Here is a 24,386-nt window from a genome sequence, read left to right as displayed (position 1 = left end):
TTGTCAAATCAATTTTCCATGGCTTAATAAATTTAAAAAGAAAATTAAAATACTCATGGCTTCAAAATTAATGTCACAGAAGTCACCTTTGCTCATGTTTATTTATTTATAATAATTGAAATGCAATACAATTATGTTTAAAAGAACAATAATTAATCAGCTGTTAACACAAATTAGAAGTCAAAGCTGTTCGTGAGTATAAATTAATTCAGTTTATTTCAGAAATCTAATGAATATAGTTACTGTTGAAAAACAACAAATAATTCTTATAAATAACCTTTTACAAACATAGACGGTAGGACGATGATTACTGGGAAGCAATATAAAATTATTGTTTACATGTACCTAGTTATATGCCTGAAAGAAAATTGATTTATAATTATGTACTATAGAATAATGAATAAATCCCCCCTACTTATATCTTCATCTGGTTGGTTACAGAATACACAAATCTTTTTATTACAAGCTGATAGATGTATGAGTGTTTAATGTGTTATCAGCAGCTGACTTTTGACCAAATCACTGTTTCCTTATTTACGCATAGGAATGGGAAATGAACTGTAGAATTTTTCCAATCCGTATATTATCTCTCGAGTAGTGGAAACTTTCAATTATTAGCTGAATAAAGTATCTATCATAAGCTTCTGATAAATAATATTTTTATTTGAAGTCTCTGTTATATTATGCTCAGTTCTTCAAGTCCAAGACACATGATATGCTTCAAGGACTGGAACGGAGATATGATTATGGAAGTGATAAACAGTGCATTGAATTTAAAATGCTGTCTCAGAGATACTCATGGAAAGCGATTGGTAAGAACCAAACCGTTTCGGCTAACCATTAAGTTTTAGACGTACCTATGCAATGCTAAATTGCATATGAAGGTAGTTTTTTTGGTTCCCCGAAATGTGCATCTCGCATTCATGATAGATTTTTTGGTTCTCTGATGTGCCGGTTTCCTCACGATAGCTTATAATGTTAAGCAGTGTTAATAAGGACAATAAGCAAAATATAGTTAGCATTGAAAAATGTAATTCTTTGTACTTAGCATGTTCTTCTAGACAGTATTAATCCTTTGAGCTCTTACAGACTTAGCCATCACTGTACTTCGCTTTTTGTGGTATTTTATTTTGTATACGTAAAAACTCTATATTTCTCTTTTCTCTATAGGTATTACTCTAGATACAATAATGATATCTGCGGATGCGGGTTCGAGTCCCGCCTCGTGATCGATTTTTTTCTATTCTTTATACTTAAAATAATATTTATAAAGCAAGCAACCAAAAATATCAAATTTAATGATTTCTTGTTTAAATCTATATAGTAAGTACCTACTCTACACATTTTTCATCAGAATATATTAGACAACAGCAAGATAATGATACTCCAAGAGGTGAATGAGCCAGTGTTGAACATGGCCGTATCGAAAGCTGCCAGTCTACTTGGAGCTGATGCCGTCAATATTGTGGACAAGTTGATGTGGGAAAATGATTATAATGGCAGGTAAGGAAATGCTCTTGGAGATAAGAGTAGCAGGTTTATTAAAGGCATGGAATGTAAAAATGTGGATGTAGAAAGATAAAGAACGATGGAAATCGCGAGCAGAATATTTTAAAAGAACAAGCAAACTATTTGAAATTATTAATAAAGTGGTTATAAGAAATGTTCCAGTAAGTTCCGAATAATCTAATATCTAATATTCTAATATATATTATAAAGGCGAAAGTTTGTAAGGATGTATGGATGTATGGATGTTTGTTACTCTTTCACGTAAAAACTACTGAACCGATTACAATGAAATTTAGCACACATATAGAGGGTAACTTGGATTAACACATAGGATATCCCGGAAATCCCACGGGAACGGGAACTATGCGGGTTTTCCACAGAACATATAAAAGAGATACCTCTTTTCTATGTTCTGTGGGGTTTTCCTTTGCAAACGCGGGCGAAGCCGCGGGCGGAAATCTAGTACAAAATAAATCTATTGATTAATTATTATATCACGATTTTAGGTGTACAAAGTAGGTAAGTAGGTAACTTTGTTTTTAAGAATAGGTTGGTAGTTAAATGCCACCTTTTTTAATCCCACATCCATATTCTATATTTCGTCAGACGTAATGCTTGAAATAAAACAACAATTTATTCCATTGTTAATTATTTTAAGGTTAAATACTTTAAAAGATTTAACCCATTGAGCCCCAAGCGGCCCGATCGGTCCCAGACACAATAGTTTTTCTATTCTGTCTGTGGTTCCGGGGCCTGAGTTATTTTAAAATCTTAATAAACTGAATAAACTATACAATTTTCCAGGGTATTTTCATACATGGCAGACGCAATTTTCGTAGCCACCTCAACCCATACTTGCCTGCAACGGTTCGCGCTACAATCCTCGGTTCCTGTAATGTGTATGACGTCAAGGACCCACGCAAGCATACAAGCTATGGCCACTTTTATGACTATAATAGTTAGTATATATCGGTAAAGTTTCATGGTAAGTAATGAAAAGGTGACGTTGAATTAATTTTTTTTAATCAGTAAGTATTATAATATTATGGGCGAGCGATTTTTTTAAAGTGGAATAGTTCAAAGTTTCATTCTTCGATTCAAAATACGTTTAATTTTTTTGCCATAGGTACATTATGTATCTACCTAAATATGTATGTAACGAGTCATGACTTAACAATGTAAATTAGGTACCTAATAGGTAGGTACTTAGTAGGGAAAATAAAAAATGTAATTTTTGCAAATTCAATTGTAGAAAATATTTTCCAAAGTTATATACCTAAACAAGTCACATATTATTATAATAATTATTTAAATATTAAACTCGTATACTTATAGATAATAATAATTATTATTTTCAGGAAGAATACGGAACCCTAAGTGGACAGAACATCACGTATTTTGGTTCACCCCACCCCGTGTTGAATACATACCTTCTGCTATGTCCCATGCTCGGAGCAAATATAAAATTTAGATGCTGTTGTGACGTGAGTTTAGTAAAAAAAACAATATTTATTATTTTTAAGCCTTTTAAGCCTTAATTTTGTGGTATTAGTTAGGCTGTTTCTAGTTTTTACGACAAATTAAATTAAGCGACAAAAACTAGTATAAGTTTGTACTTAATTTTAGAACGTAGGTACATATGCATCGCCATATGGTGGACGTTCCATGTACCCGGACTAAGCGGTTCGATTCCACATTCTTCATTCGAACCGCTAGGGACTGGAACGCGCTTCCTGAATCTGTGTTCCCCGACGAATACAATATGGGGGTCTTCAAGAGAAGAGTGAACCGATACCTACTAGGGAAGCGCGTACCATCTTAGACCGCATCTTAGCTTTCCATCAGGCGAGATTGCGGTCAAGCGCTTCCCTATGGCCTATCTTAAGTAAAAAAAAAAACATGTTCAGTTTTTCTTCGAAGCTTTAAAATCTTCAGGAATGTTTTCTTGAAATATGCTGTACTGCTGAAAACTCAATTTATCGTGGCAATTTTCAGAAAAAAAAATGTATTCTAAATTTTCCCTACAGGCATATAAAAACCGATAATTGTTTTAATCCAATATTAATCTTGCAAAATTGGACCGACAAGTGGGATTTATGGGTATAATCATATCAGAGAAAAGCATACGTGAGAATTTTATAAATAAAACCGTCTATATGTCACGTACCTACTTTTATTATATGGACATGTTTAAAAGTTTAAAAAGACTGGGAAATTTTCCTGACCTATAAATATTAATTGGCTCCTGTTGAAAAAAAAATGTGTGCGTGTACTAGTGTACACACGTAAAAAGTGAAACTTCTTTATGACCTTATTTTTCAAAAAATAATTTACTATATGCAACTTGACAGAAATACGTCGAATCACGCGTGGTAGGGATAAGAACAAGATGGCGCGTAACGGAAAAATGTCACGCGTAACGAAAAAATGTTACACTAAATTTTTTTCCAACCCCGATAAAGAAGTTTCACTTCAAAAAAAGCCTTTCAGACTTACATTATTAGGATAGATAGGTAACGATATCTCCATAATTTATTCTAACTTACAAAAACTCAGAAACGGATAAATACCACTGCAACTGGTACTAAATATTTTAAATGAATGTATCCCTAAATATTCCTCCGCTAAGGGTGTATTTCCACAGATAATTTGCAAGGAATGTGTTTGTCAATTGCCAATAGTATCGCTTCAAACGCAAAACACTTCAAACTAAATGAAGCGATATGATTGGTTATTTACAAACACATTCCTCGCACATTATTGGTGGAGAAGCACCGTAAATCATCTATATATATATATATATAAAACTCAAAGGTGACTGATATATAGTGATCTATCAACGCACAGCCCAAACCACTGGACGTATCGGGCTGAAATTTGGCACGCAGGTAGATGTTAGGACGTAGGCATCCGCTAAGAAAGGATTTCCCGAAATTCTTGCGGGAACGGGGAAAAACGGGGATGCACGTACAAAGTCGTGGGCAGAAGCTAGTCAGTTTATAAAATTATTCAGACATTATTGTTATTTTTTTTATTTAACAGAAACAACCAGTCAGTCCATTGCTATACAAAGCAGGCCAATCCCTATGTTCTGAAGTGAATACTAATCTTGAAGCATGTGTGGACAAAAAACATGCGTTAGAAAAAGCTAATGTTATCATAGCAGGCCCAGAGAATAAGAAAAAAGTCAGCGAGTTTAGGCTTACTACTGAAGTATGTATTATTATTTATTGAATAATTGTATTATACCTATCATATAGGTGATATTCTTCTTCCTATTTCTATAATATGAATAAAATATACTAGGTACATATCCTTGTTGAGGTACCTACTACTACCTACTGAGCTTAAATTTTAATACTATACAATATAATTATATACACAGGTAATTGATTTGTTTGAAGTAAATATCAGAAAAGCCTATTTTTTAAATTTCATGTGGCTATCAAAAATTATTATTATTGTAGCAAATAAATAAAATAAAAAAGCCTTTTATTTCTTAGTTACAAGAAAATAAAATACACCTATTTTTAAATGATTTTTAACAACCTAGTTTTCTTTAATTTAAATTAGCCACATAAGCTTGTAGAATCAAGTAAAATTGGTTCTATCTATACTAATATTATAAAGCTGAAGAGTTTGTTTCTTTGAACATGCTAATCTCAGGAACAACTGGTCCAATTTGAACAATTCTTTCGGTGTTAGAGAGCCCATTTAACTAGAAAGTTTATAGGCTATATTATATCATCACACTAAGACCAATAGGAGCCAATCAATGCAGGAGAAACCAGTGAGCACAGCTAGTAATAAATAATTAATAATGTATTATTTCACAGGACATAAACCAACATGCCGGGCCTCAATGGATATTCCTACATACATGTCCTCGAGGCAAGGAAGTGGACGACCATCTATTTTTCCATACTAATGCTCGAACGTTTTCAGCTTTTGAAAACTTTCAGTATATTAGTGCTGCTTTAATGGCATCGGCTATTAAAAATCATTACTTTTAATAAATATGTTCAGTTATTGTTTTATTTCTTATCATTTAAAGTTATCTTCCTGAAATAAACTAAGAATAAACTTGTAGTTGTGTTTGCAAGCAAAAGCTAAATTGTATCTGTACCAGTTGATAGAAATCCTGTTAATAACAGTGAATTTACTCTAATGAAGAAAAATTCATTGTTATTCGGATGAACTTATGTGTACATTACACTTGGTATTTTTTAAAAGAAGCATGTTATATCAAAATAAAACACAAATTATATTTGACTATCACTTTATTAACATATATTACAATCTAATTCTAATTTGTACTTAACTAATCAGCATTTTTGAATTTCCCGCGCATTATTTTAGGTAAAACTACAACACCGGGACATGGAACTTGGCCGAAAATTTCACATATACACGCGGTTTCACAGCCTGCTCCAAAGTTAGCAGGGTTATCCTTCTTCTCCGCAGCAATATTCTCAGCTTCTAATACCTCCTTTGATTTCCCTACAGTTCGCATTAGGTGCTCCAAAATGTCCTCTTTCGACTTATTGTCTATATCAACTAATATCTGCTTCCCATCTTCTAAATAACACTTAATAAATGGTGTAGGTGTAAGGTTTTTTAATGTAGCCACTTGAACGTTGGGGTTCTTGTATTGAATCTGTGGTAGATACCAGAATACGAATTCCTTTGCACCAGCATTGTTTTGTCCGAATATATTGTAAGCCACTGAGAATATCTTTATTTTCTCTTTGAACACTAGTTTACCGGCGTTTAAATAGTTTAGTGTGCGTCTAATAGGTGCTCTTCCTTTCATGAACGGCATTTTGATTAGATTTATTTAAAATTTAATTGAATAACAAAATATACTTAAAACCTAACCAAAAAATATTTTTCAATGTTGACATGTGTTATGTCAAATTGACGCATGACAATTGAAAGTGACAGATGATGTTTAATTATTTGTCAAGAGAACCTCAGATACAAGTGTTTTGGTTAAAATGAATGACTTATGATTGTAAAGATTTGCATACGTTGTGTGAATGTTGCATGAGTTTTGTATTTGAAATAACCCCTTTTCAACGGTCAATAATTTTAAAAGTAAAGATCTTCTGAAAATCAGCCTTGTTTGATACTCTTGTTTCTGACAACAATAGCTGCTAATTTTACTTTCCTTATTTATTTTATTTATTTATTTAAGTAATACCACATCATACATTATAATATTAAGTTTTATAAAAATACATATTGAACATATTATCATCTATAATATATTATGACAATAACGGTTTACATAAATTCAGCTATGACAAAACTTTTACACTAACATACTCTAAGGGCGTATTCAGAAAGAAAGCTTGAAACTTATAAGCGCTTATCGGCGCTTGTCATGTTCATATATTTTCCTGTCAGTGCTGGTAACCCGCGCAGGAAAATATATGAACATGACAAGCGCCGATAAGCGCTTATAAGTTTCAAGCTTTCTTTCTGAATACGCCCTAAAACATGTTTCCTTGATGTAAATGGCAAGGAAGCAATTATGTAGATGTATATGGCAATCTGAGAGAAACCCACGAAACCTCTACGATTTACTTTATGTATATTTTTTTAACAAGCACAGATCTAAAAGAAAATATATTAAATTATTCTTCAGACTTTACCCTATTTACAAAATTAAAAAAAAAATGAACTTAAAAGTCATCTGGCATTTTGGCATTGGCAATTACCTAACATCTGGCAGAAAAATCACAGAACTTATACCAAAAATGTTTCTTTTTTACCAATAAAAGAAATTCCCAGCCAAAATGGCTATTGATAATAATAATATTATGTTTTGCAATATGACTGAAGCACTATAAACGCTATAAAAACAGTACAATAGTTTAGGCATCATGAATAGACCGTGCTCAAAAGTAAAAAATCCATGCAAGATTTGTTGTGATACTGTAACAAAGAAAACGGGGATACAGTGTCATGGAGCGTGTCAGAGATGGTCCCATTACAAATGCCTGAACTATCCACTGGGAAAGATAGACGAAATTAAAGCTGGTCTCATTAGAATCAACTGTCCATGCCCAGATTGCAACAACTCTGACACAAAAAAGAACGTGTGTAAGACAGAATGCCCCGCAAAACGACAGGTTCCTACTCCCCCGCAGGAGCGCGAACCTGTCAAACCAATTCCTAACTATCCACCACTTGAAGACGAAAGTAGGGTTATGAGGGATAATGTAAAATGCCCAAAATGCCAGAAATGTACATCACCGGATAATAAAGATTCGCACGCTACCTCACCCAATTTTACACCTTCAGATTCCTTTATTAAATACCGACAACGCGCAACATATCAAAAAAAGACATCTGCAGCAATGAAATCGTACTCTAATTGCGTGATTACAATGTCCGCTGATAGTGGTATTAGTGAGTTGACCTTTTTGTTTATTTAGAAGGAAAACTTAGGCATTTATAATTGCAGAGTCAGGCCAAGGATATCTATGATTATCGTGAAGAATGACGTATTTTGCTTACTTTTATTTCGTTGGTCCAGTACTTACAAGTCCACTATAACATGTTTTTTTTTCATAGATATACTTACCTACCTCTAATATTATGTATGTTAGAAACGAGGTTCGATTATCAGGTTGAGTAAAACATGAAGAAGAACATAATTTTAGATTAATTAAATTTCGAATAATCGGTTGTTGGTGCTTCTAACTTCTAGGAGTAAGGAAATTTAAACTTTGTTTAATACCAAATACCAAATAACGAGGTATTTTCAATCAATACACCATTCGGCTAACAATAATAATTACAATGTTAAATACCTAATATTTTTTTACAGATATAACTTGCATGCCAAGTCGTACAGCATCATCAGATTCCAAACTATCAAAAGGGTGTGAAGTAAATCAGAAAGAGCTGTGTGAGGCGGTTGAGAACATGTGCGCGACTGTAGGAAAACTTACACATCAGCTCAGAGACTTGTTGTACAAGATAAGAGAAACTAACAATTGCCCAAATTGATATGAATAAATCGTTTGCAATCAATACCTACCGTGTTTGAATGTTGTGATACCTTCATTGCTTCTTAATAATTAAGCTATCTGTTTAGCAGTTGTGTCTTCTGTAAGACACTTCTCTAAACGAATTAGTGACTGTACGGCCATGAAACTCGACCAGATATATTAGAGACCCAGTGTATTAAATTCACCTACCCTGTTTTTTACTAGATATTCAACTTCATTTCAACAATCTGCTGTGAATCTGCTGAAATTATTGCAACTGTTCCTTTCCATGCAGATTGTATTGTAAGAAGGAAAAGAATCTTAAAAACGAGATGAAAAAAAAAAATGCAAAAGATGGATCTTTTTTTTCCATTGTCCTGATTACCTTACCTTCTCGTATTTGAATGCAGTTGTGTAATATTTTATATTATCTTCCATTACAATATGAGTGATACCACAGAGTGATACCGTGGTGATACCACAGTGATACACGTTGCATAGATAAAATTTATAATCCAACATTTTTTTAATTTGCACATGTATGTCAACCGCGTTACATTACGCTGTCATTTCAAAAACTACAATAGTTCATCATGTTAATTTAGAACACAATACAATACAACACACAACCATGTTTTTTAGATTTCGATAGTAATCTATATAGAAACATCATGCGAAAATGCAAAACAGTAAAGAACCCTTGCAAAATATGTTTGGGACCAGTCAAGCAGAAGAATGGCTTACAATGCCAAGGAATTTGTCAATGCTGGGTGCATTACACTTGCCTTAATTACACACCTGGAAAAATTAAGGATATAAAGGCAGGTATTATCAAAATAACATGTCCCTGTCCTGATTGCAATACCTCTGTACCAAAGGAATATCGCACTGACGAACCATTTAGCTGTACCAATGTTCAATGTCCAGCAAATACGCCTCCAAAATGCGAAAATAGGGAGTGCCCAATTAATCAGAGTCGAGCTCAAAACTCGAGGAACGTAGGAACATCTAATAGCATGGATAGATGTGGCATCGAATGTTCTGATAACAGGCAAAGTGGACAACCAAAGTCTATATCTGACACCTCTGTTTTTTGCCCTTCTGGTTGCGTGTCCCAAAGAGACATTCCAGGCGATATGGGAAGACTTACTGATACTATGCCGTCGTTGGGTACATTGGAACAAATGTGTAATACAGTTGGTCAACTATCTAATCAAATAAATGACCTCATGTGCAAGATGAAGCAAGTAGTTCAAAGTAAAGGATGTGGAGGCCAGAGGACTTGCACTCAACCCGGTCCAAGGTCGTTATGCCCTAAACCCTGTAATTGTCCAGGAAACCCTACGAAGCGGTATTCTTAACTAGTCATGTGACACATTTGTTATTGAAATTTCATTTTGTTATAAATTTATAATGTTATCATATTAACACATATTGATCATTATGAAAACTGTTGTTTTACTTAATTAAAGCTGTGTTAATAGGTCTTCGTGACCGCTGTACTATAGTAGTATAGTTGGTATTTATATGTTAGCGAATAAGTTTTAACAGGTAGGTAATCCCTAAGGCGTCGGGGAGGCGCTGAAAATTCTTTGTATAGGTACTCATAACTTCAAAACTACTATCAAAGTTTATTCTTGCGTGAAATTGGATATATTGGCATCAATGCTTTGAGAATAGCCCTATTCTGTAATCTTTCTTGTCCTCGCATGAAAGTGAAAAAGCGGCTTACAAGAATATTTACTTCTACTATAGGTAAATACATACTGTAATGTGAAATCTGGAAGTCGACGATTATATTTTCACACGCTTTGTTTTTCTTTAGTAAAGCCACGTAAAGTTGTAAACATATAAAATTCATGTCTTAGTATAAAAAAAAAAATGTTCTGAAGAACATTACGATTGCATGGAAGAAAAATGAGGAAAAATTAGCTAATAATAATCGTGTCACAATATTTTAATGTGCTTCGATGCAGAATATTTGAGTTTTCGAAGCCAACAGCTTATTAGCAATTTCTATAACATGTCTATAACGTTTTTATTAGCTTCACCTGGGTGTTTGAAATATGTAACACATGTTTGTATATAACCAATTACTTTAGATTCTTAAAACGGATTCAAGCTTTGCACATTTATCAAGGACAAGGACAGTACAATAATTTCATGAGTTTTTTAAAACTACATCAGAATAAGCATTTTCTTTATAGATATGTTGGCATTGTACGACTGATTGGCAATTTAACTCCGCACCAAGTTTTTGTTGACTGTTACGGTCGTGGTTACGGTCATCACTGATACGTATACATATTTACAGCCTTCTATCCTTTATATCTGAACTAGTTGTTGCCCACAGCTTTACTTGGCGATAAATCTTTATTTATTAATCGATAAACACATAAGACAAATGAATTATGTACATACAAAACCCGCACCCAAATTGGTGAAAACTGAAAACTCTTAACACTAACAAACAGACAAAATTTATATCATAAAATAATAATTGTTTTGGCTTCTATAGTGTCTAAATAATTATAAGTTCAAAATGATGTAGAAAAATACCTATAATGTATATTATGTATCTACAGCTATTGTATTATTTTTATCACTTCTATTTTTGACAACATAGTAGCCGTAGTGGGTTCGATTCCTTCTACCCAAAAAAAAAATACAGACAGCACTTTGGTTATGAATACATTATAATACTAATGTATACTAGTCTGTAGAAAGTATAGAAACTTAGATAACTTATTCACATAAATATACTCGTTAAGTTAAAAACTAGTGCTTGAAAAGAGCTTGTAAAAACTAGATTTATATTAAATAGTAAGAAATTGAAGACGTGATTGGAATAAGTATAGGTACGTCTTTCATTTTAAAAGATGTTTTCATCGGTCAGTCTGTCCTCCTTTTAAATTATTAAGAGTCCTCTCAGACATTAGTTTTACGCTAGTAAGTATATCTTATGGCTAGACTGATTTTAATGGTCTAGGAATTTCTATAAAATCTTTAAATTAAATTAAAACTAAATATTGTATGGGAAAGAGATATCTACAGTTTTGTTTAGCTGGTTTTAAAATATTTCATGTGTACAATAATTTAGTGATTTTAAATATTCTAATCTATATTATTGTAGTGTCACGTTACAGAAACTAAAATATTGTGTTTGCAAAATGTACAAAGCCAATTACTTGTAACATTTAATAATTAATTATCTAATAAAAGATTTACTAAGTTTGGTACTAGATGGCGTTGCGTTTCTGAAAGACGAAAAAAATTTATATGTACATGCATGTAAGATGAATCAAAACTACTAATAAAATAAAATTAATATCAATATTTATATTTAGCAACTTATAGCTTGTTTCCTATATAATATTACTAGCTTTCGCCCGCGGCTTTGCACGCGTTCTCAAAGAAAAACCCGCAAAGTTCCTGTTCCCGTGGAATTTCCGGGATAAAACCTATCCTATGTTTTACCCTCCATATGTATGCTAAATTTCATTGTAATCGGTTTAGTAGTATTTGCGTGATGTAACAAACATACATATATCCTCACAAACTTTCGCATTTATAATATTAGTACGATAGGATAGGATAGGATTACCTATACACAATATGGATATTACATAATACCAATGATCCTTGTTTTGCTTGAGACATTCACTGCGGGGTATCTGGGCGATTACATTTCCTTTGAGGTAAAGGGAGGAATGGACGAAGTTACGTGCTATTAAACTGTTGACAGATTAATTAGTAGCAAAATATGTTATTGGCTTCAGTGTATGGAAATATTTTGAAAAATATACCTATATATAGGATATCTTACATCTTAAACCTACAGGTTAATCAGTATTTTTTTGGTATAGATTTTTAGCTATTGCTAAGCGCTGTATGAATGCGAGCGTTCTACGAAAATGAAAGAAATGAAAATGAAAATATATTTATTTAAAACCATAATATGTTTGTATACGGATTAAAACATATGAGGTTTAACGTAACACATTTGGCATAACCTAGGTTAATTTCTATGGATTCTTGGATTGGTTATAGCTATAATATAACAAGGCTATACACACTAGGCAAGCCTACAGATGGATTGTTAGAAACATAATTTAAATTAAGGGTGTTTTAGTTGTTTCCTGGGAATCGATAAATAAACAAAACGAAACTTTATTTGATATAAATATAAAAAGGAATAGACGAAAAAAAAGATCATTGAAAAAACACAGGAATGTTCTTGAAATTATTATCTCGCGAGTAAAACCGCGGCAGAAAGCTATTTTATTTCAGAGATAATCTAATATATTGTCAGCCTACCTGTTTATCCTGTATATAACAAACTCCTTCAAATGTTGTTAATAATAGTAAGTTGTAAAAGTACTTAAATGTAATCGGTCATAGACATTCTGGTATCATTCTGGGCCTCTCTCTAACTGGGGCCCCAAACAGTAATAGAAAGTTAACTTAATACTAAGTTAAAAAGTACTTACATATATACTTTATTCACGGGAGTATTCATTTATAAAAATACATACGAAAACAAATAGTGATATCATTTAGAATTGTTTACAGGGATGCAACGAACTAGAAATACCTACCTGAATATAAATATAAATTAATTTAGACAAAACCTACCTACCTACTAAGTTTATATTATTATTTTTCGCATTATACAGTAGAAAATACAAATATATACAAGAATATGTTTTTCGCACGCGTGTTGATAAAGCTTTTTTTAGATATAAGTAATATTATCCGACACTAGCGGTCCGCCGCGGCTTCGCCCGTGGTACATATTTCGCAATAAAAGGTAGCCTATGTTCTTTCTCAGGGTCTAAAGATTATCTGTGCCAAATTTTATCAAAATCGGTCCAGTAGTTTATGCGTGAAAACCATACATACATACATACATACATACAATACCTTTCCTCTTTATAATATTAGTATAGATAACAATCAGATTTTTCGGTTATATTACACGTCAAATACCAAGGCAACTAATATAAACATAATACCCCAGCCACACTATGCTACTCGTCCTGCTACTCGTGCTGCTCCTCGTCCTGCTCATCGCGCTGCCGCTCGCCTCGATATTGCCGTCTGGCCACACACTGCTCTACTCGCGCGATTAATCGCGACGCTCTTCACTAGGGATGGGTCGTCGACGTATTTTTCATCAACGAGACTAGATAGTTAAATGTCGTTCATCAACTAGTCATTCAACTAGTTAAAATCTTCGACTAGTCCATGTGTAAAATAAATAACTATTATTAAATAAATTCTTAAAACAATAAATTCTAATCTCAATAAAACAATTAATAAATATTTATGCTTTCTTACAAAAATTATACTCCCTAAAAAAAGTATTACTAAAAAACTTATTATCGTTTGTTTTTATAGTTTAAATTCAAAACATTGGTCTTGTAAACCAAAAATATTTTTTTTAAAAAACTTCAAAGAAAAGAATTTATTCTTATCAATAAGACTGTTAAATAGCCGTTGAATTCAACTAGTGAATTGGTGAGCGATGGACTAGTCGAATCGTTGAGTGTACATATAGACGGTTAATTTAACTAGTCCGTTGATTCCATGACGCCCATCCCTAATTCGCACTCGTATTGCCGGTCCTTTGACTCGCGCGCAAAAGCCGACAGCAGTGAGCAGGACGATGAGCACGACGAGTGGCATGACGAGTAACGTGGCCACACTACGTCCCTGCCTACTTCCCTCGTCACTTCCCATACCACTCGTCGAGTCGTGTGGCTGGGGCATAAAACATATAATAAAACACCGAATACATTTTGTATTACAAGGGACATGAAATACGCCAAAACCAAGGTAGGTCCTTGCCTCATAATTACCTAATAGGCCAGAGCCGCTACCTAATAAGCCGGCTCTGAACTTCTTATGGAAAAAGAAATATTTCAAGTGGATTTCTAATTATTATAATAAGCATCATAAATAATGAAGTATGTTGACGAATAACTCAAGAGTTGTTACAATGTTGACTTTAAGAGCTAATTATCTGATATAGGCAGTTGAAATTATTGATATTTGGTCACACGAGTCATGATAGCTCGCCTAGCGGTCCGCCCCGGCTTCGCTCGTGGTACATGTTTAAGTTTTTTCTCCGTAAATAACGATCCTCGTACTTCAAGGAATAAAAAAAAATATTAACGAAATCTGTTCAGCTGTTCTTGACATTTGCGCTTAGCAGCAAATTTAGCGTTTCATTTTTATATTACAGATGATGACTTGCTTTGTTATCTTTGCTATTTATTCATTATTATTACATCCATGCCTTCTACAAGTCATTCAGCTCTAAAAAACTATTTATAATGTAAAGCAAACATTAAAATATATAATAACTAGCGGTCCGCCCCGGCTTCGCCCGTGGTACATATGAAAAATAGATGTTGGCCGATTCTCAGACTTACCCGATATGCACAGAAAATTTGATGAGAATCGGTCCACCCGTTTCGGAGGAGTATGCAGACTAACATTGTGACACGAGAATTTTATATATAAGAAGAAGATAATATGAACCTCGGGAGTCGGGGCGCAGCGTAGCGGAGTCGTAGCATCGTAGCATCTATAGTCTTTCTTGAGAAATACGATTCTAAAAAAACAATTTATTTTTCCCGCATTTTACTTATTTAAGTAAACAATTGTTTTGTTCTTCTTCTTCTTCTCTTAATTAATGGCTCCACCCAATAAAAAGGGACTTCGCCAATGTCCAGTATATATGGGAGAGACAGGACTCAAATTTCAGCCAGTTAGACTTGTTCGATTGTGACATTTAACATTTGGAACTGAGTGGGAAAATGCAGAAATTTTGATCAACTTGGAGCGGCTAGAACAAACACATAAGACAATACAGGTTATATATATTACAGACTACAGGATACACTAATATAGTTTATAAATATAATAAGGGGTTAATACTTTAGTTTGTTAAAGGAAATAAATTTAGATAGAATTTCAACAAATTTGGAAGGCACTAATGTCAACAAACATTTAAAATTTGTGGGACGAGGGATTTCAGGAGGGAGGACATCCAGTAATGAAGAACGAAGCTTGGTACATTCAAAGAATAGGTGGTCAGTAGTACCTTCATCCAAACCACACTCACAAATAGAGTGATCACGTACTCTAATTTTCGCCAGGTGGACAGGAGTACACGCATGGCCGAAGCGGAGTCGACAGATAGTGGATGTTACTAGTTTGTCAAATTTGCGAAAACGGAAAAACCACGGTTTGTGTGGAATAGTAGGCTGAATATCCCAATAGAATTTACCTTTTGTGCGGCTGGACTCTTGCCAAAGATTCAACCACTTCCCATCCAAACGCAATTTTGATAGTGGAACAAGGTCTTGACTATAATTACTGAAGTGAGTATTGCAACCCACTTGCGTAGCAGACTTAGCCAAAGAGTCAGCCATCTCATTACCGCCTATACCAGTATGACCTGGTATGTAAGTGATTTGAATGTGGAGACCCTTATTGAGGCAATTTAGAAGCACCACACGTATTCTTAAAATCAAGGGGTGACAGGATTTAGATCGAAAAGGATTAGATAGAAGGGCTTGGAGGCAGCTTAATGAGTCGGAAAATATAACCGCTTTATCAAGGTTGTGAGAGTTAATGAAATTGAGGGCTTCGAGAATGCCTGTAGCTTCACCAGTGTAAACAGTGGATAAAGGGGGGCACTTAAACTGGAGAATAATGCTGGATTGAGGGTACCAAACAGCGACTCCCACACATGACATATCGGACATTTTTGAGGCATCGGTAAAAAAGAGGTGCCAATTGGGCCATTTATTGGCTACAATTTCATTAAATGTAGCATTAGCGTTAATTGTATCTTTAGTTATGCCACAATTTAAAAGTATGGGTGGATTGTACGTAAGTGACTGGAAGTTAACGGAGAAGAGAGGATAAAGTTCAAACTGAACAGTAGGATCAGGCAGACGGGTGAATCTTATGAAGCTTTTTAGTAAACAAGAAAAATTAGCCGAGGGTCGGAGATTTTGATTAGTGGAGATTTGAAGGAGATTATGGAGTTTGGGCCAAAGGATATGGGAAGAGTTATAGATGGATTTAAAAAAATATTTATCACACAGATACTGTCTGCGGAGAGCTAGGGGAGGGTCAACACACTCAACCTGCAGGGCGTTAACCGGGGTAGATTTCATTGCACCGGTAATCAAGCGTAGACAACGAGATTGCACTTTGTCTAGTTTATTCAGTGCCGTCTTATTGCATGGATCGAGTATGAAAGAAGCATAGTCTAAGTGACTACGCACCACAGCATTATAAATAAGTTTCTGACAGTATGGGTGGGCCCCCCACCATACTCCTGCCAGAGATCGTAATATATTAATCCCTTTTTCGCATTTTTGACTAATGTAGTTAACATGTGGGGAACCAGATAACCTTGAATCCAATATAACGCCTAGATACTTAACTTTATTAGTGACTGGAATTGGTTCATCGCCCAGTATTAAGGTTGGTGCGGGAATGTGGCGCTTTTTAGTGAAAACTACAACACAACATTTTGGTACAGATACAGTCATACCATGATCCGACAGCCAATCACGAAGGTACGACAAAGCTGAATTAAGGCGCGAGGTGATTTCATCCATGTCATGGGACTGAGCAAATAAGGTTATGTCGTCTGCATATTGAAGTATGTCACAGAATGATGTGACCGTCGTGTCCAAGTTGAAAGTGTAGATAGCATATAGGAGAGGACTTAATACCGATCCTTGAGGGAGCCCCTTCCAGGTAAGCCTAGTGGAAGAAATATGAGAGTTATGACGCACTTGAATGGATCTTGACATTAAAAGATTGCAGATAAATCGTATCATCCTCACTGGGATACTCAGCTGTAACAGTTTGTTTCTGAGTACCGGAAGAAGTACACTGTCGTAGGCTGACGCTATATCTAAAAAAACGCCTACCAAATACTGCTTTCTTTCAAAGGCCGATCGAATGTCAGTGGATAAAATGCCTAAACAATCCAGTACGCTCATACCCTTTCTAAATCCAAATTGAGACCCGGATAACAGTCTCCTATTTTCTACAAGCCACTCGAGTCTATTTTTAACCATGTGTTCAGCTATCTTAGACAGACACGAAGAAAGAGCGATTGGTCGATATGAGTCGGCACAACAGGCTTGTTTACCTGGTTTTAGTAAAGGAATTATGAGATGTGATTTCCAAGAGTCAGGGATGTAACCGAATTCATAAAAGGAGTTTACTAAGTTTAAAAAGTACTGCTTGGCTATGGGACCGGATTGGCGTATGAATGAATAAGGAATGCCATCTAATCCGGGAGAAGAGTCTAAAAGGCCGCTAAGGGATACATTTAGCTCTTCCAGGGAGAATATGGCTTCCATATTGTTGTCATGAGATGAGACGAGCGGACCAGTGGCCATAGGAAAAGAATCTAAAGAAGGAACAAAGGGAGGGGAGAACTTATCAGCAAACTCTTCAAGCCACACTGAGGAGTCATTGGAATCTATGTCGTTACAAGAAAGAGAGCCACGAAATTTACGTATGTTCTTCCAAATAACTGATGCAGGTGTTCTGGGCGACAGACTCTCGCAAAATGATAGCCAGCCTGCTTTCTTTTTATTTTTAAGAAAAAGCTTGGTACGCGCGGCTATTCTTTTATAATGTATAAAATTTTCAACGGACATGGAAGCATTGTACTGAATTTCGGCCTCTCTCCTTGAGTTGACAGAAGTTGAGCATTCATCGTCCCACCATGGAGGAGAGACTTTGCGAGAACCAGAGTTGGAAACGGATTTAAGAGGGATGTTATTCGCTGCTGCGTTTTTAATACAATCCACAAAGTCAGAATAAGTACATAAATTGTTATGAAGAGAAACGGAAGGAAGGGACTCAACCAGATTGTCAAGACCAGTAGCATAATCCTGCCAGTTTGCTTTACACAGTCTATACATGAGTAGGGGTGGGAAAGGGGAAGTCAATGGGATAACAGACTGGGAAAGGGAAGAGAGAAGAGGAAAGTGGTCGCTACCATGAGTACTAGAAAGAGTTAAATTGGTGAGGGATGGAGCCAAGGAGGAAGAACAAATACATAGATCAACTACAGAGGAGAGACTCTGATTAGGAAGGACTCTCCTAGTGGGAGATCCATCGTTAATTACACAGAGGTCAAGGTCATCAAGCAGATCCATTAGCAGGTGCCCAAATGTATTGCAAACAGAAGATCCCCAAGAAGTGTGCTGAGCATTAAAATCGCCCAATACTAAAAGAGGAGACGGTACGGAGGAAAATATAAGTGAAAGATCAGGTATAATAGAAGGATGAGGATGAGAAATGTAGACAGAAATAATAGAGACATTATTGCATCTTGCAGCCACAGCGTTAATACGCTGATCATGCATAGGCAATAGAATACGAGAGAAATTTAAACAATGTTTAAGTAAAAGTGCTGTTCCAGCATACCCATCGGCTCTGTCATCTCGCAGACAGAAAAAGCCAGGAATCCGAAAGTGACTTCCGGGAACTAGCCATGTCTCCGAGATGGCAAAAGCTATAGGGTTGTGGGTTGAAATAAGGTCAAGTACTTCATGACATTTCGGACGAAGGCTTTGAGCGTTCCACTGGAGGATTGTGAGGGCCATTACTGTTAAATAGGGAGATGAGATTTATAAGTCTATGGGCAACGTTGGTCGGTATTGAATCTGTTTTTTTAAGAAAAGTTTCTAAGGCTAAAACATAAAGCTCAACATTAGAGCTAAGTACAACCGGGGGGTCTGGGTTTTGGGATAAAGCGCAACCATTCGGTTGAGTAGAGGGTAATTCCTGAGTTATTTGGCGGTGTGCAGCTACATCATATGTTTTACCTAGTGGTGCATGAGTGCGAGGGGGTATCGAATAGGTCTTTTTGTATGAAGTTTTATTAAGAGGACGAGTTTGACGAACACTATTGGATTGTTTCATAGAAGGGGTGGGGAAAACAGGTGATTGTTGTGATCTAGGCGCAAAAACGAAACTGGCTGTTTCCGAAAAGGGTCTGTACACTGAAGGGGTAAGCTTAGAGGCTTCCTCGAATGAGATACCTTCTGTGGCCATCAAAAGTTTAATTGACTTTTGCCGGCTGTGTTCCGGGCAATTTTTGTCAATGGCAAAGTGAGTGCCCTTGCAATGGACACATAGTGCTTGAGATTCAAGAATGGGACAGGAGTCACCCGAGTGGTTTTGTGTACATTTGTAGCACCTCTCTTTTGAGCGGCACTGGTCGCGGATATGCCCAAAGCGACAGCACTTGTGGCACTGGATGGTAGGGTAATGGTAAATTTCTACAGGAAGTGAAGTGTATCTGCAATAGATTTTTGATGGCATTGCTTGACCTAAGAAAGTTAGAACCACCGTTTGGGATGGAACCCAAGTTGTAATTCCATCAAGGCTAGCTTTTTTGTTAAGTCTACGTGCTTTAAGTATGCGACCGTGCCTGTTAGGGAATTCTGCACACTCCACCAAATCATCCATGGTCCATTCTATCGGTATTCCTTTTACAATACCCATGCGGGTGATATGATAGGTAGGAATGAATGCCTTAAATTTAGCTTCAGCCAAAGCAGGTAAAGATAAAAAATTATTAGCATCCTCAGCTGATGCAAACTCAACCGATATCCTGTTGCGGCCAACAGATTTTACTCCGTCTCTTAAAATATTAGGTACTTTTTGGCTATATAAGAAAGATCCAAATTTGATCGGACGGATGGACAGGCCGGCAGAAGGATCGTTTTCTATGCGAGATACGTGGACAATGTATGGTCCAACTTCATCACCACTATATCTTATAGGATTATTTAAAATAGGATCAACAAATATAGACGGATTAACAAGTGAAATGGGATCAGATGGAACAAAGCGTTTGGTTGGAGATTCATCTGTAGACTCAGGTGACGGACACCTTTGCCTCTTATTCTGAGAGATGTCCAATTCCATGCTTCTTTCCTGGACGTCCGGGGGTTTAGGATCGGGTGGATCAGGGCCCATATTAGTGAATTGTTAGTACACTTACCACTATAACCACAGACTAAACACTTAAAGACGAACACAAAACAGCTCAAAGTGAATATATTATTGTTAAAATAGCCAAAACACTAAATTAATAACCCAAACACGTGTGACAGAAATCACGCCAAATGTCAAAGTCCAATTGTTTTGTTTATCGTTATAAATAATTGAAAACTGTACACAGGTGTACCATCAAGATATGCTATCTAGGGCGGACTTTTTGATAAGATTCTATCGATTGTCTAATTAAACTACTGAATGTATTTCTCAATGTGCCCTTGTATGTTAATTTCTGTATGCATGTCTATCGACCTATTTTTGTTATTTGTAATAGTGGACAACGCGTGATCATTATTATCATGAAATAGGAAGAAGGAACTCCATGTAATGTTATCGCACAACACAGTTTTTTGGCATCGATATTGGTTTTATGAATTTGTTTATTAACTATATAAAATTGATACGCTTACAAAAAAGCAAGTAATACCAAGCAAGCATACCTATAATTGGTTTCTATAAATCATGATTAGGTACTATATTTTCGTAGTTGTGTACACTGTAGTTGTGTACACTGTAGGTATGTCTAAATAAATAAATAAACTAAAGATTTATGTCCTGGTTCTATGAACAAATGGCAAGTAATTAGGTACTGTGCCTTTCTAGAGGTCTAATTTATTCAATACTAGCTTTCCGCCCCCGGCTTCGCCCGCGCAGTCAAAGAAAAACCCGCAAGGTTCCCGTGGGATTTCCGGGATCCTATGTCCCGGGGTAAAAAGTAGCATATGTCCTTTCTCGGGTATCAAAATATCTCCATACCAAATTTCATGCAAATTGGTTCAGTAGTTTAGGCGTGATTGAGTAACAGACAGACAGACAGAGTTACTTTCGCATTTATAATATTAAGTATGGATGCATAGTTTGGATTGCCTTTCATAATATTGGTTCGTATACAAAACAAACAGTCCAGTGACGCATTAAAGAATTTAACTGTCTTTGTCTTATTTAAAAAAAATCTAACAAATGTGTGTGTCCCCGTTGGTTTTTTTTTTTAATTCGAAGGATAAGTTGATCTCTTACTTTTTTAAACAAATACTTCGACAGACGACATATTTCAATCGCTTATCTCTTTCCATTATTCAATTTTATACCCATGTGAAAAACAATATTAAAATAAAAATTAGAAAATTATTCTAGAGGTCAATTTAAAAGCATGGAATATGCATGAGCTATAAGTCCAATAGTCAATCAAATTATTTAAATTTATCCATTTGACAGTGAGAAATGGTTCACTTTTAATTTATTTCCCCTGTTCAACATTACTCTACTTTTTATCTTAAATGAAATCTTTAAAAGTTAAATGAATGAAAATTCAGTGACTAAATAAATTTAAAATGCTATGTTGTGTATAATTTTTCGCCAACATTATCTTTATATAAAGGATCGATTGACAAGACGTGATTAATTACGGACTTTAATCACGTTAAAAATCTTAAAAAAAACTATTTTGAACTAGATTCAAGAATTGTTTTGAAGGTTAATTATTTGAATAATTAGTTGTAATAGTTTGTGTAAGTTATTATCTACCTAAATCTTATCATATTGTATTTGTAATGTCTTTTCCAGTAATATTAGATAATGTTATTCATCCTCGGGTTCCGTTATTAATATTTAACTGTTTTTATATCATAACTAGCGGTCCGCCCCGGCTTCGCCTGTGATACATATTTCGCAATAAAAGGTAGCCTATGTTCTTTCTCAGGGTCTAAAGATTATCTGTGCCAAATTTCATCAAAATCAGTCCAGTAGTTTATGCGTGAAAACCATACATACATACATACAAACCTTTCCTCTTTATAATATTAGTGTAGATAAATAAATTATTGCGTAAAAACTGAAGTCCCGTGGGCCGTGTCCTCTAGTGGGGTAAAGGGCAGATGCATAATAATTATGCATACATGTTTCACTGATTGATTTTCTGTAAGGACTTTATTTTTATATATTGAATACTAGCTGAGCCCTGCGGTTTTACCCGCAGTGCTCCACTCCTGTTGGCCTTAGCATGATGATAATATAATATGATAGCCTTCCTCGATAATGGGCTATCTAACACTGAAAGAATTTTTCAAATCGGACCAGCAGTTCCTGAGATTAGCGAGTTCAAACAAACACACTCTTCAGCTTTATAATATTAGTATAGATTAAATTTTTATTTTTAAGAAATCTTATCTCAAAGTCAGACATGAAGGTGTGCGAAACGTAACGTAATAAATCGCGTTTAGAATCCGTTCAAAATCTTTACTTTCTAAATGTTAAAATACTCGCTTTTTATTTTATTAAACTTTTGGTCCGGGAGCCAGCAGCAGATTTTATGACCAAGTTCCTCTCAAGCGGTAATTAGTAAAATGTATCAAAGTATAGTATTATGAAGCCTCGTGAACGTCAGCTGGAGCTCGGTTGGGGGGAAGAGCGGTTGTAGCCTCCCGTATCAGCTGACGGTTTTTCCACCAAGATACAGCCAGCTGACATATATATTTATCCACAGTTACATATAAGCTATCATCAGGTAAATTTTTGTTTGAGAGGAAATAACGGAAAATAAATTTTTCTTTAAATTTAACTTTCATGTTCGAGACACCAGCTGACGTATAATACACCATGTTGTAACCAGCTGACTATTTTTTTTCGTTGAGATATTGGGTTAGCTACAATTTGACAAATTTTTAGCTGAGAGGAAATGAATGAATGAATGTATTTTTTTTCCTATGTGCGTGGGAGGCTACAACCGCTCACCCCCCCAACCGAGCGCCAGCTGACGTTCACGAGGCTTTATAATACTATACTCTCATGCGTCTGACGAATTATCTCTTGAGAGGAAATAATGAACCAAATTTGCACCTGGCTCCCTAACCATTTTTGTTCTGTTAGGTAATTGTTATTTGTTCTATGCTGTATAAAACAAGAGCTGAATAGGCAAAATAATTATCATAATAATACTTTTAGTACATTTATCACTTTCTTTTTATTAGCGACTTAAATTAATTTAAGGAATTTTAAAAGACTATTCTTTAGTACTTGCTTAATAGATAACAATAAACTTACTTCATAAAATAGGTATGAAATATAAAAAGCGAATTATACAAACATTTATTTTCTTTCTAAGTTTTAGCTCTTATTTCTTGGAGAACGTTGTTCTACTTCTAACTGTTATTACTGATTGTATTAATTATAGTATACATAGAAGATAATATTATTATTAATAATTATAGAATATAACTAGTTGTCCCGGCAAACGTCGTTTTGCCTTACTCTTCATCATTTAGGGGTATGAACACCCAGAAAGTGGGTAGAATGTATTAGCGCGTTAACATTGTAATAACACCTTTTTTGTAACTACATTCTTGTAAATAAATGAAATTTGAATTTGAAAAATAGATGTTAGCCGATTCTCAGACCTACCCGATATGCACACATTTCATGAGAATCGGTCCAGCCGTTTTGGAGGAGTATGGTAACTAACATTGTAACAGGGGAATTTTATATAGGTATATAAGATATTCTGTGACTTATACAGATATCATATATTATATGATTACTCTATATTGAGTTTATCTTCATATCTTATACAGGGTGTACCAAAAAGTAGTGATGAACGGAAGCTGAGAGGTAGAGGACCTAGAGGGCTATCCGAATCACCCCCATGTATGTCATGCGATTTTTCGTATTTTCGGAGTTATGACGATTTTTTCAATTTTTCACCTATCGCCGAGTACGATGATATTTTCACTCATGCTGACGTCAATGATTGCGGAAGATGCT

At 35.1% G+C, this 24,386-nt stretch overlaps 5 protein-coding genes across 5 annotated transcripts; 3 read left to right on the top strand and 2 right to left on the bottom strand.

The window, feature by feature from the left end:
- The first annotated feature begins 683 nt into the window (after window positions 1-683).
- On the top strand, window positions 684-5,546 carry LOC149898348 (ornithine carbamoyltransferase, mitochondrial-like). The gene is made up of 6 exons (XM_090115295.1): window positions 684-812; window positions 1,355-1,503; window positions 2,314-2,467; window positions 2,868-2,993; window positions 4,552-4,722; window positions 5,346-5,546. The coding sequence occupies exons 1-6, from the start codon at window positions 684-686 to the stop codon at window positions 5,520-5,522; spliced, it is 906 nt and encodes a 301-aa protein (XP_089971421.1). The 3' UTR covers window positions 5,523-5,546.
- A 231-nt stretch (window positions 5,547-5,777) lies between these two features.
- Window positions 5,778-6,410, bottom strand: mRpS25 (mitochondrial ribosomal protein S25). The gene has a single exon (XM_090115527.1). The coding sequence runs from the start codon at window positions 6,329-6,331 to the stop codon at window positions 5,831-5,833; it is 501 nt and encodes a 166-aa protein (XP_089971653.1). The 5' UTR covers window positions 6,332-6,410; the 3' UTR covers window positions 5,778-5,830.
- Window positions 6,411-7,397: 987 nt separating this feature from the next.
- LOC149898346 (uncharacterized) lies at window positions 7,398-8,529 on the top strand. The gene is made up of 2 exons (XM_090115249.1): window positions 7,398-7,926; window positions 8,348-8,529. Exons 1-2 carry the CDS (start codon window positions 7,398-7,400, stop codon window positions 8,527-8,529), a joined length of 711 nt encoding a protein of 236 aa, XP_089971375.1.
- A 603-nt stretch (window positions 8,530-9,132) lies between these two features.
- On the top strand, window positions 9,133-9,904 carry LOC149898345 (uncharacterized). The gene has a single exon (XM_090115236.1). The coding sequence runs from the start codon at window positions 9,182-9,184 to the stop codon at window positions 9,869-9,871; it is 690 nt and encodes a 229-aa protein (XP_089971362.1). The 5' UTR covers window positions 9,133-9,181; the 3' UTR covers window positions 9,872-9,904.
- Window positions 9,905-19,112: 9,208 nt separating this feature from the next.
- On the bottom strand, window positions 19,113-20,549 carry LOC149898344 (uncharacterized). Its single transcript, XM_090115248.1, has one exon. It carries the CDS (start codon window positions 20,547-20,549, stop codon window positions 19,113-19,115), a length of 1,437 nt encoding a protein of 478 aa, XP_089971374.1.
- Between the last annotated feature and the right edge of the window lie 3,837 nt (window positions 20,550-24,386).

This window comes from Colias eurytheme, chromosome 23 (genome assembly GCF_061535395.1).
Source record: "Colias eurytheme isolate Ceu_HAF_F1 chromosome 23, ilColEury1 Martin Lab GWU primary, whole genome shotgun sequence".
NCBI lineage: Eukaryota > Metazoa > Arthropoda > Insecta > Lepidoptera > Pieridae > Colias > Colias eurytheme.
This window is presented reverse-complemented; position numbering and strand designations above follow the sequence as displayed.

What these genes read in the sequence shown, in the direction of transcription:
- LOC149898348 (XM_090115295.1), top strand. Translation starts at nt 684, where the DNA reads ATGCTCAGTTCTTCAAGTCCAAGACACATGATATGCTTCAAGGACTGG. An exon ending in ATACTCATGGAAAGCGATTG is followed by an intron (nt 813 to 1,354) that starts GTAAGAACCAAA and finishes ATTTTTCATCAG; the next exon opens with AATATATTAGACAACAGCAA. An exon ending in AGTTTAGGCTTACTACTGAA is followed by an intron (nt 4,723 to 5,345) that starts GTATGTATTATT and finishes ATTATTTCACAG; the next exon opens with GACATAAACCAACATGCCGG.
- mRpS25 (XM_090115527.1), bottom strand. Translation starts at nt 6,331, where the DNA reads ATGCCGTTCATGAAAGGAAGAGCACCTATTAGACGCACACTAAACTAT.
- LOC149898346 (XM_090115249.1), top strand. Translation starts at nt 7,398, where the DNA reads ATGAATAGACCGTGCTCAAAAGTAAAAAATCCATGCAAGATTTGTTGT. An exon ending in GTCCGCTGATAGTGGTATTA is followed by an intron (nt 7,927 to 8,347) that starts GTGAGTTGACCT and finishes ATTTTTTTACAG; the next exon opens with ATATAACTTGCATGCCAAGT.
- LOC149898345 (XM_090115236.1), top strand. Translation starts at nt 9,182, where the DNA reads ATGCGAAAATGCAAAACAGTAAAGAACCCTTGCAAAATATGTTTGGGA.
- LOC149898344 (XM_090115248.1), bottom strand. Translation starts at nt 20,549, where the DNA reads ATGGGCCCTGATCCACCCGATCCTAAACCCCCGGACGTCCAGGAAAGA.